Source organism: Onychostruthus taczanowskii, unplaced genomic scaffold, assembly GCF_017590055.1.
Source record: "Onychostruthus taczanowskii isolate IOZ18803 unplaced genomic scaffold, ASM1759005v1 scaffold137, whole genome shotgun sequence".
NCBI classification, from domain to species: Eukaryota; Metazoa; Chordata; class Aves; order Passeriformes; family Passeridae; genus Onychostruthus; species Onychostruthus taczanowskii.
Window position 1 is genome coordinate 730,401 of NW_024498540.1, and position 12,562 is coordinate 742,962.

The following is a 12,562-nucleotide window of genomic DNA, read 5'->3' on the forward strand; positions in this document are numbered from 1 at the left end:
CCACCACCACTGACCTTTAATGTCCAAGTTACTTCTGAAGTGTCAGCCAATTGAATTATAAGACTGGAGTAATTATTTTTATTCCTTTTCTTGGAGGACAACAACATGATTTTGCTGTTAAAATAGCCGAGTTTAGCATAGTAATTTATGTTTTTGTCTCTATTATTTTCTTCATTTCCTTAGAAATACTTTCATTATCTCTTCCTATGATATCTACACCTACAGCTCTCAGAAGCAATATATCTTACAAGTTCTACTCAGCTTCATCCTGAAGCTGTAGCATTTCTTGGACCATTTAAAACCTGTCTGTGGATATTTTCATGTTAAGAGTATAAAGAGAAGAGCAGATATCCTCCTAAACTTACTACATTATTGAGTTACTATGCTTTAATCAATGGACAGAAAATTTTCTAAGGGACAAAATGTCTGCTCTTTGAAATCAGCATCTAAGAATCACTTCCTCTCAAAGTCACTAATTTTTTTAGAGCTAATTCTGTATCAGTTAAAAAAAAGTAAGGAAAAATGCTGGTCAGCAGTGAAATGTGGCTGGCAAGAGCTACACTGCAGAGGACTGAATGAATGGAACATTGTGTCGTGCCAATTAAACATTCTGTGTTTATTAAAAAAAAAAAAAAAAAAGGAGAGTTTTTTTTTTTCAAAATCTATTTTTTTTCTGCTTTGTCCTGAGCTTGCAACCATTCAGGGTACTATCCAATGCTGTACAAATTATTTTCAAATTTATATAATGATGAAACTTAGCATCCTTGCATGAACTAGATCTTAGTGCTAAACATATCTCCTTGACAGAAACTTAGAGCAAATTTACATTGTGGACATATCTGGAGTAGCTAGTATTCTCCACAGAGGTGTGAATTTTAGAGAAAGAAGTGAAGAGGGAGATTTAGATCTTTAAATATTTTAAAATGCTACCTATGAAGCATGACAGAATGAAAGCAGTGTTACAACTGATTTGGAAAGTTAGAACAAACATACAGAAGTCTATGAAAAACTGCATCCTAAACCTGGAAATTTAAATAATTCAGGATGTCAAAAAAGATCCACATCACACTGTTTAGCAAAGGTGTTACTAATAACTAATAACAAGCCAATTCCAGCTGCTCCTAAATGTCTTGTTTTATTTAAAGCAGAAGAAAAGGGGGGAAAATCAGTAATTTGGAACAATCTGTTACTGTTGTTACTTATCCAGTTCCATTAATGTTAAAAAATCATATGCTGCTTAGCTGCCATGCAGCAGAATTCCAAGAAACGTCTGCACTTTTTACACCCAGGCATTATTTATTATTTTTGGTATGGCAACAAGATCAGCAGGTGAGAACAGGGACACTTGTATTCCTGAATTAACCTATAGTAACAAAAGAGCACTCTAAATAATAGTAGTATCTTGGCACATTGCAAGGAGGAGGTTATTCTTATTTCTGAACCTAAGGTCTGAAAATCTACATTCATATTTTAAAGGCAATTTAAACATTAAAAAAACATTACTCTAATAAATTCTTTATCAAATTTTTATAGGAGTTTTTTTTTTTGTTGGAATTTCTTTGAGAGGCGAGAGAGAAAAGTCAGACTTGAAAATTTTTCAAAATATGTATGCATGTCCTCAATTAAATTAACTCTATCCCAGCCAAAACCAACACAATTCACAAATTATGTCCTTGATATCTTTTCTCTGCAAAACAAACTAGATATGCAAAGAATTTTAAAATTAAAGATCAAAACCTTACAAAAATTGAGCCCACCAAGTGATCAGATTTCAAATTTGCTATTGTAGTAGTGGGCATACTTTTCATATACAGTATTTGAATATATTATTAACATTTGCAGCCCCCTATCTTCATGTAAAACTTAATTGCTCACTAGATGCCAATACTTCATTTTTTTTTTAACTCCACACAAAAAAATTCCTTATTTTTCAGAAGGCCTGATTCTGACTTGCTACTAGTTTGTACACTAAATATTGACTAGATTCAAACTTCATCTTGCATGTGTATTGCTCATGAAATTTGGAAGAAAACAGAAAACTCTTAATAAGAAAACAATCTCATGTTTCTTCTCTCTTCTTCTGTCAGACAACCCCAAAGATACTACTCGTGTTCCTGTCTATGTAAGAATTTTGGATGTTAATGACAATGCCCCACAGTTTGCAGTATTCTACGACACTTTTGTCTGTGAAAATGCAAGAGCTGGACAGGTATGCCTTTGATAAACACTTCCCACTATCCAGTTTTCCTACAGAACTCAATTGTAGATCATTCCTGCCAATTGCTTAAGAAAAATCATATCTAAATTAGTTTTTGAAATGTTAAAAATGAAAGCAAAGAAGCTCTGTAAGTGAAGCTTAGAGTGAAATGTCAATATGTTACAAGTGCATCAGTTTTTCAATCACCACTTTTCCTTACTAACCTTGTACTGTTGTTAAATCCCGATGAGATATGTCCATGACATGGTCATGATTCACTATGCCTTTAATTTCACAAATCAGAACATTATATGTAACTAAAAAGTTTGATCTGTATTTTTAGTAATTCTCCAATAGCAAAATTCAGATATAATTCAATCCATGCAGACAGTGACTACAAACCAAAAATCTGTCACATTTTTTTCAATTGTTAGATTCATCTTTCATTATCACACCAAAAATTTCTGTAAAGAAAACATACATTTTTTTAATGGCAACATAATATTTTCTTTTGCTTCTTAGAGGCTACACAGTGTGTATTTTAATTTAAGTGAAAAGACTGTACTGTGTAATACCTAATGTCTAATACGCAGTTGTTTATTAGAACTGTTTAAAAAATGTTTTCCTATTACACATCCCAGAGCATAATAAAGCCTTTAAAATGGTAGCAGTAGTACCTCAGTGCAACCCTTTCAGTACATTTGAACAGAATTTGGTAAAAGTGCCAGCTTGTTTTAACTGCTGGAGTCCCACAGGGATAACATTCAGGTTGTATTGCAAATTTCACAATCAGGTTGCCATTCTTCCTTCCAAAGTGACATCAGTTTGAACTTATAACAAAAAATTTGAGGCCCAAATTTATAATATTTATAAAATATCTAAACGTACTGAGTAAGTGCATTTGTCTCCTGTGGCAGTCACAAGAGAATTCAAAGTGTTAGATAAAGAGAAACCACTGGCTAAAACTGTAGAATTTTGGACAGTTGAAGTGTCTACTATAAATGCTAAAATAATATTTTAATAAATTTTAATATGACATATGGATTAAAACTTGTAAACGAAAAACATTGAATTTTCCTCTTCCAGTTTCACAAAAAACCCATTCTGTATTTAAAAAAAAAATAAGAAAAAAAAAAGCAGGAATCCACAAATTTTACTCATCTGAGGTTTCAGATTTTTTTTCTGTGCAGGTTACTAGGTCTAGAGTGAACAGGAAATGTTAAGAGAGCAGTTCAATTTCCATGTAAATGTATTTTATGGAACAGTTTTTTCTGTGCTACCTAGACTATAAAAGCCAGTATAATTTAAAAGTAAATATAAAAGTATTTCGACATTGCATTGTTTTATTGCTTACAGTCAGAATAGGCTATCAGTTAAAAAGTTGAATAAAATAGCACTAATCACTTATAACTAATAAATGAGATGCTAAAGAAGTTTACGTATCCACAAATCCTTATTTAAATTGTTATAGGGCTCAATAGCGTCTTTATCAGAAAAAACCTGCCAAGGTTATTGAGAAGGCCATAAATATAAACATTTTTTAAGAAATCTGAGTTGCAAATGATTGCCTAAATAAAACAATTCGCAAGAAGAGAAAAAATGTAATGCAGGATAACATGAATAATCTATTTGAATGTAAATATATTCTTCTTGTTTACTGGCTGCTCATAAATAAGACTTTTTATTTTTCTAATTCAGTCTGTCCTGAGAGAATGTAATTAATCCAAACTGAACATGGTTCTCTGAGCTTGATTCCTCCCACATTTCTGCTATTTTTCTTCCCTTTCAGGTTTTCATAATTGCATTTGATCCATGAAATTTATATCTATTAGGTAACTGAAAGTAATGATGCTTCATCAGTCACAGATTCTGTGGTATTTGTTTCATTATTTCCCATCTACTAAGACAGATATTATAATGAATATTATACTTTTCCATTTACTTAATTTGTACAGAAGCCTAAATTGTATACATACATATATATAAACATACACATACTACATATGATACCTAGAGGGGTGCACATAAATCCATGTATACAAACATACATATATATGCAAATACATAGCAAGAGAGAAATGTGACTTTTTTAGTCTGAATGACTCAAAGAGCCTGTGATGGTTTTCCTGCTTGCTATTACTGCTGATGTCAGATCGTACTGTGAACTTACAAACTATGCAAATATCCTATCTCAAAAATCTCAAGCTATACACAAGCAGCACCTCTGGCAGAATGCTATTTTGGTGGATGCTGTTCTTTTGACCCCTCCCAAAAATGAGAACAGTCTTGGTATGAAGGCATAAAGAGGACACAGGCACTCATGTGACCTACACAAGGCTGACTCAATAGGAGTTCAGGGAAATAAAGCAGCAAAATGCTCAGACTGCTGCAGCCCTGCAACCAAAGAAGTTCAGCTGTCCTCTGCCCCCAGGTGAGAAGAGCCAGGAGCTGGGCATCTGGACAGATGGAATCCCACTGGTTTTGTCAGCTCCCAGCTGCCACATGTCTGGCAGCTCAGCTGCCAGCCTCCAAAGATCCTCTAATGTAAAAGATAAGATCAGCTTATAAAGCAGAAGTCAGTCGTGCTTTAGAGATCTTGCATGGAAACTGAGTATAACTTTTCCATATATTCATTTTCCCTATAGTAGATAGCAGAAGAGAGGCCCTCTATTTGTAAATGATCTGCCAAAAGACAAGAAGGCAGGAGTTGACCTTGGTTGGGAGCCAAGTGCCCAATGAGCCACTTCCTTCCCCCTCAACAGCATATGGGGAGAAAAGATGAAAAATAAATGGCTTGAGACAAACTTACAAATTACCATCACTGGCAGAACAGACTCAGCTTCGGGAAAAGTGACTTAATATGCTGTCCATTAAACAGGGGGTAGGATCGTGAGAAACAAAGAACTAAAACACCTTCCCTTAATACCCCCCTTCTTCCCAGGTTCACCTTCCCCCTACACTACTGACTTTCTTTTCTCGGACACCCCTTCCTCCTCACACTTCTCCCTGCCCCAGTGTGAGCATTTCCCACGGACTGCATTCCTTCAGGATAAATCTGCAGCACGGGATCGCCTTCAGGTCCGCAGGGAAAGCGCAGCCGGGCCGGGCTCTCTGCCAGGCCGCAGGGCCATCCCTGCCGGGTCTCTCCTGCCCCGTCCCTGCTCCCGCTGTCCCCTCGGGGCTCGCAGCGCTGTTTCTCGCTCGCTTCCCCTGGCTCAGCCCTGGCTGCCGGGCAGCGTTTTGCCCTCCCTTGTCCAGGCTTTCCCCGGGGCTGAGGGGCTCAGCCCTGCCCTGCGCTGGGGCCGCTGCAGCCGCCGGCACCGCCTGGGGCCGGCCCGGGCAGCGCCGGCACAGCTCCGGCCCTGCCGCCACCGCCGGGGCACCCTCAGCTGACTCAAGTTCACTGTGATGTTTCTAGAACACGTTGTTTCTAGAATTTAGAACTTAATACAGGTCTTACAAAGTAAAAGATATTGTCTGCCAATGAAACACAAATAACAACAAATGGCTTGTTATTATCTTGCTGTTAGTAGCCTTCATTTTACCCAATCCATACATCCCTTTTCATATGGCCAAATGTTACGTAAATAGGTCTAGTTCATAATAGATTCTCTTTCAAAAACATGTTAAAATATGAATCATGGGGTCTATTTTCCTTTTTCCCATAACTTAATTCAGTATGGATGATACAAACACACTAGGTTTCTTGAACCAATTATTTTTATGCTGCTCTTCATGTTATCAGCTCATTTGACCCATATAACAATCCTTATCAGGAAAAGGATATCCTTTTCTCACCATAATCTTGCTTAAACATGACTTTTGGGATCTTCATATTTCCAGAAATTTCCTTGTTATATTCACCAAGTGTCTTTCTAAAAATAGCTAAAATTCATATCTATTGAAAAACTAAAATCCCTGAAGCTTTTTTGTTTTTCCTTCAATTTTCCCTTCCCATTTTCAGATACTTTTATACAAATTTCTTAAATCCTTTAATCTGAAGTGTTATTTTATCTTTGTTTATTGCATCTTTCATTTCTTTTGACAAATGACAATTTGGGATCAATTTGCTTGAAATTTTGTTCTCTTTCTTTCCCAATTCCCCTGATTCATTCTTACTTTAGTTTCTTCACTATATAGCCATAGATCTTATACCTTCCAGTGGTTTTGCAAGTATTAGAATTTTGTCTTTGCTTTACTTTTTCAAAAACTCTCAAAGGTTTACTTTTTTTCACTTGGACAAGAAAAAGTTTTTGAACTGCAAATTGATGTAGGGTTTCTAAAGAGTTCTGCTTTCTTCGTCTCAATAGCAGATTATATTGTCTTTGTCCTAAATTTAAAAGCAAATGAATAATATATTTTAGAAGAAAATATCTACCTAAACAGTTGATGGAACTGATGCTTGCAGAGGTCTTACCAAGCAGAAAGATGATTTTTTTTTTGATTAAGCAGACCATACAGCCAACTTGTTTTGAGTGGTTTATCAGTTTTTTAGTGGCTAACAACCCTCATGATTGCTACTGCGCCCTTAATTTCCTGACTGTTATCATACAGAGTAACACCCTTGGCTTCCCTGCAGTTACTGCTTTGTGGCATTTCTAGAAAGAAGCACCTTAGAGTGTTATATCCCTATTTGCAAGGTAATTGGGCTTTCCCATGGCTGGCCAGGTCTAAGAGAAAAAAACCTGTTTGAAACCACTTGTAAAACAGGATTTATCATGTTAAAATAGTAATCAGTATTATCAGGAAGCATTTTTCAAACTGCAACATAGTGCTTTCAATTCTACACACTCTTTTAAAAAAAAACTATGATAATGAACACTCAGCAAATCAGTTGATTTTAAACAGCCGAACACCTACAACTGACCGTATTCATGGTCTGTAGTTGTTAAGCAAAACAAACTAGTGGGGTTTTTTATTTCATTTAGTAAATATCTATGAAAATTCATATGCTAATTGCCCACTAAATAATTAAAATATTCATTCTTCAAAAACAAATTTCTATGCTTGCATTATCAGTTTTATGCATTTAGAAAGTTAATGGAGGATTATGTAAGAAAACAGATTTAGAGAAAGACAAAACTCCTGTTGAAAAGGCAAGGAAGCTGCTATATTAAAAGAAATACCACCCTTGCCTCATCAGGATATTTACTGTTATTTTCTGGATGGACAAGTGAGAAGTTGGGAGTTAGTCATGCATTTTTTAAGGCAAACAGGAGTGCACTGCAGTTGTTGATGTGAAAGATGATCAGACCTGACAAAAGCTGTGATATGAAGAGAAATGGCTGTATTTGGAAGAACTGGAAGAGGAAAAACAAACAGCATTTAACAAGTACACCACAGGCAAGGAATAGTGTTAAAAATTAGATGTAATTCCATGGTTGAAAGAGCAGTGCAATTTAAATTGATGGATAAGAAATGAAGAATAAAAATGATCTAGACTAAAGGTAATCTATATTTGGAAGTTAAGAACATAACTGAATCTTCAAGCATGCATGCACAAAAATCCAGACTTAAATTCACTTTATATGCCATGGTATAAAAAAATCCCCAGACTGAAGTTAGGCAATAATGTCAAAAATAAAGGTAAAAAATTCATTTTGCTTGGGAAACAATATGTAGCCACTCTTAGGTATAGAAATTTTAGTGAAAAAGCCACATATTTACTTACCTGACACGTAAATAAGTACTGATAAAGGGGCTACCATTACTTTCCCCAAAAATACCCAAAATTTGTTGTAGGCATTGCAGAAATCTCTGAGTCTGAGTATGGAATTGACCTCTGAGAATTATGACTCCTGATTCTCATCCCACTCCAAACTTGTGCATCTCTAGGGTGTGCTACAATGTTTTACAAGAGTAGAAATATGCAAAAAACATAATTGGAATTTTTAATCTCAGGAATCATGTTGGTGTGTTCTCCTATACTAATATAATGAAAAATATATATATATACTATACTAATAAATAGAAAAATCATGTTTAAGAAAAAGGCTTTAATGATTAAATGTAATTTGAAATGTTAACTTCCCTTTCAAAAATATTTGTTTGATAAAATTATATTGTTATCACAAAACCAGAAAACTTCATGTGAATTACTGTCTTAGGTGTTGATTTGAATTTAAAATGATGAATCAAAGATGAAGTATAAAAACTACCAGCTACAGCTAAAACTATTCTCGCAAGTTATGTCCACTATGTAGCTACAAAAATATAGGTGCACATGAAGTATCACATGAAAAATACAGATGTTCTTTTTTCAAAAAAACTCATATAAGACACTTGTTGAACATTTCTTTAGTTTTTATATTTTACAGAATAAATATTAGGTTGATATGTGTGAATGCTATGTTATTCCAATGCTTTTCATCTTCTTTGATCAGACAGCTCTATCAAAAACCTAGGTGCATTTGGTCTCTTTGTTGTTGTTGTTTGTTTGCTTGCTTTTATTCCTGCAGCTTATTCAAACCATAAGTGCAGTAGACAAAGATGACCCTCTTGGTGGACAAAAATTTTTCTTCAGTTTAGCTGCCGTTAACCCTAACTTCACTGTTCAGGATAACGAAGGTAAAATTCATGCCTGCTCCAAGGAAGGAGTTTACATTCCTGAAATATATTTGCTTTTGATGTCTATAGAGAAGTTGTGAAGGTTACTACTATCAAGAATACTTTACCTGAATGAGGTTTAGGACTTCTACACTTGTATCTGTGTAGATAAAGCAATAATGTGATAAAAAAATTTATAAAGAAAATCAGAAAAGTGTTATCTTGGCGTAAGAAACAGATGAAATACTTCACTACAAAAGAAAAAAAGCTTTCAAAAATGCCTTCATCTGACAAGTTGAGATTTTTCATTTTAGCCTTTTGTGACATAGTTCTGATTCCCCTGGCCTTCTGTTTTGCTTCTTTCTGACCATTAATGAAAATAATGGTTCTAAGAGCCACTTTGGATTTTCTTTTGATCCTTTCTCAATCTGTCTTTATCAGAGAAAATTTTCAGAAGCTTCTGTTGAGGAAGTGAGACTATGAATTTTGGCTTTCATTATTAGTATGACTAATTGAGAGGACTCTAGATTACAGAAGACATAAATGAGAGGGGATGTGGTATCAGTCTTCAAATGTGTCAAAGGCATAAAGGCAAAGGGAATAATCCTCTGTTCCTGATGAATATTTCAGGATGTAGTAGACTACAAACAACAGCAGAAAAAAAAACTTCTAATGGTAGGGAAAGTGGAGTAATTAAATAAAATATTTTGCATACCTTATTAAGCCCTTTGCAGAAGAGGTGTTTAAAGATCCTAAAGGCACTTAATTTTTGATGTTGAGTGAAAACAAAAAATGTTAAAATACGTAAAACCAGTGAAGGGAAGCAAGAAAGAAAATCTTTGTGCTTTACATCTTGAAGTCTGTGAAAAAATACATGATTTAACATTTTAAACAAAGGTTATATCTTGGTGATTAGGTCCTGAGTACAGAGAGGTATAGATCTTAATATTTCCTTATTATCTGTAATTATTTTCTTTCTTTTTGCGCATGGGTTATTTTAGTTTTGCCTGAAGTTAGCTGTCAAGATAGCTGACCACATAGTTCAGGCAACCCTCAAATACGATGAAAATTAAATTTTCCTTTTAGTGCACACTAAACCTGTATTTTCTCTCTTTTGGACTAAACAGTTATCAACTCTGGTGTTGGCTGTCACTCTAGCATTGTGGCTCTAACAGCAGAAGAAATAGTCTTTCCCTGTTATTCATTCCTTCTCTTCCTTCCCTTCCCTCTGGCCACTCAGTGGACAGCTTTTGATGCTGACGTATCCTGCACACAACTAAGATTTATCTGCTACAGATACAGTTTAGTAAGTTCACTTCTCAAAGATGTGCAGGAATACCAACCATCTTTCACATTTTCTGAATTCCTGAGACAATTTCTATCCAAAAAAAGCCCTATTTCATGTGCTAAGGTACATAATTCATTGTTCTACAGTGTGTTGAAAGTGGTTTGGTTTAGCAAATCTCATACTGAGTTGACAGCATTCCTGTGGGTGTTGTCACAGATGATCCATAGAAAGAATCTTCTAGAACAGAGTACTTGTTGAACTGCACAAAGTGGAAGGTTATTTTTCCTCGGTTGGTTCCTGTGTTTCAGGGTTTCAGCCCTGAACTGTAACTGTGTCACATACTGCATACATTAATCTATAAAACATTTTAAGCTTTGAGAAATCCTCTTTTCAAATCACACGCCAAAGTGGTGCAGAGGCATAGAGAAGCAGGCCAGATGTACCTAAAATCTTATAAATAGCTTTCTGATCAAATGGGAATGTTGTTAGAAAAAAGAGATATCACTATGATATCAGGATCTATTTTGAAGTCATATAAAATACAGTAATTTGCATCTACTATGGATTATATGGTTTCTGTTTGTATAGCTTACAACAGTATCTTTTAATCGATCTAGATAACACTGCCAGGATTTTGACGAGGAGGAATGGCTTTAGTCGACATGAAATAAGTACGTACCTTCTCCCAGTGGTGATCTCGGACAACGACTACCCGATCCAGAGCAGCACGGGCACGCTGGCCATCCGCGTGTGTGCCTGTGACAGCCGGGGCAACATGCAGTCCTGCAGCGCTGAGGCCTTGCTGCTCCCTGCCGGCCTCAGCACGGGGGCACTGGTGGCCATTCTCCTCTGCATCATTATCCTGCTAGGTAAGAAGAGAAACGCATCTTCCCCTACCCAGGAACAAATATTTAAGGCCTGACTCATTTCACAAAATTATGCAAATTGATAGAGTTAATGATCCTGGATTTTGCAAGAATGCAACTGCAGCTTAAAATACAAAGGAAAAAACTAAGGCAAACCCTCGTTATCTGCTAATTTAACACCGTAAATAAGAATTCAAGTCCTAGACTGTTAAGCTATCACTGTGCAGCTAGAAGCTCATTTATGTTCTTCTGCTAAGTTGTCCAAAAAAAGAAAGTTCAGAGAGGATGAATAGTATAATCAAAAATTGCTTTCATGTCTTTCATTTTAATTTTTTTTTTGAGGAAAAAATCTCTTTTTTTTTAATAACTACTAAAAATCAATATGCAGTATATATTTCACATATAATGTAACAGTGTAACAGTAAGCAGCAATTTTACTACATCAAAGCCCTGTCTATCCAGTGGTTTCAGGGCTGTAATAAAAAAAAAAAGGAAAATTTTGCAATACCTCCTTTTTGTGGTTTTCAGAATAACACTTAATGACCTATAATTCAACTCAAACCCACTTTTTAACAATATCCTTTGAGCTTGAAAAAGGAATAATATCTTCAGAATAGACCTGACTATTTTAATGCTCATTACAGCTACAGAAGGAGCATGCAGACAAGCTCATGGTCCTGGTAAGGCAGAGCACACAATGTGTGCAAAATAGGTTTTTGATATAGACTTTATTGTGCTACCATTATACAGATAGAGGTGTTTATCCAGTTATCAAAAAAAAATGAGTTGGTGAAATGTAGCTGAAATGTAGTTCTTGCACCCAGTGAATTTGCTGCTAAGAAATTGTTAAATAGAGGTTTTTACCCATTCTTTGTTTCCCTCTTTAAGTTATAGTGGTGCTATTTGCTGCTCTGAAGAGGCAACGAAAGAAGGAGCCTTTGATCCTTTCTAAAGAGGACATCAGAGACAACATTGTGAGTTACAATGACGAAGGAGGTGGAGAGGAAGACACCCAAGCCTTTGATATCGGCACGCTGAGGAATCCTGCAGCTATGGAAGATAAGAAGCTTCGGCGAGACATTATCCCTGAAACATTATTTGTGCCACGGAGGACTCCTTCGGCACCAGACAACACGGATGTCCGAGATTTCATTAACCAAAGGCTAAAAGAGCACGACACTGATCCCTCCGCGCCGCCGTATGACTCGCTTGCAACCTATGCCTATGAAGGAAACGATTCCATAGCTGAATCCTTGAGCTCCTTGGAGTCAGGTACTACCGAAGGAGACCAAAACTATGATTACCTCCGAGAGTGGGGCCCTCGGTTTAATAAGCTAGCTGAGATGTACGGTGGAGGAGAAAGTGACAAAGACACTTCTTAACCTACAGTAGGCTACTTTTTTCTTTTCCTTTGAGCGGAAGTAATTTTACAGACACCTTCTGCACTCAACAGTATTTAACATTCAGGAAAATTTTCCTGCCACTCAGCACAATGGTTTCCTTTTACAATTTGTTTTAAACTTGTCCATTAATGTCATTCATTCTTTCTAGTAGGATACCACTTGGAATATATACAACATTTTATTTAATCAAACTTCCAAGAGCCAAAGCTATGGAAATTCAGTGTTGTACATTTTAGTAAGTAAAATAAAAAATATCTTACCT

General features: G+C 35.8%; 1 protein-coding gene across 1 annotated transcript in view; it reads left to right on the forward strand.

The window, feature by feature from the left end:
- The window catches only part of LOC121332092 (cadherin-10), a 93,067-nt gene extending 80,767 nt beyond the window's left edge, over positions 1–12,300 (forward strand). Inside the window, exons 9-12 of the mRNA XM_041397176.1 lie at positions 2,088–2,209; positions 8,656–8,764; positions 10,649–10,900; positions 11,786–12,300. Coding sequence (XP_041253110.1) covers positions 2,088–2,209; positions 8,656–8,764; positions 10,649–10,900; positions 11,786–12,279 — 977 coding nt within the window. The 3' untranslated portion in view covers positions 12,280–12,300. The remainder of the gene's footprint in view (positions 1–2,087; positions 2,210–8,655; positions 8,765–10,648; positions 10,901–11,785) is intronic.
- Positions 12,301–12,562: the final 262 nt, after the last annotated feature.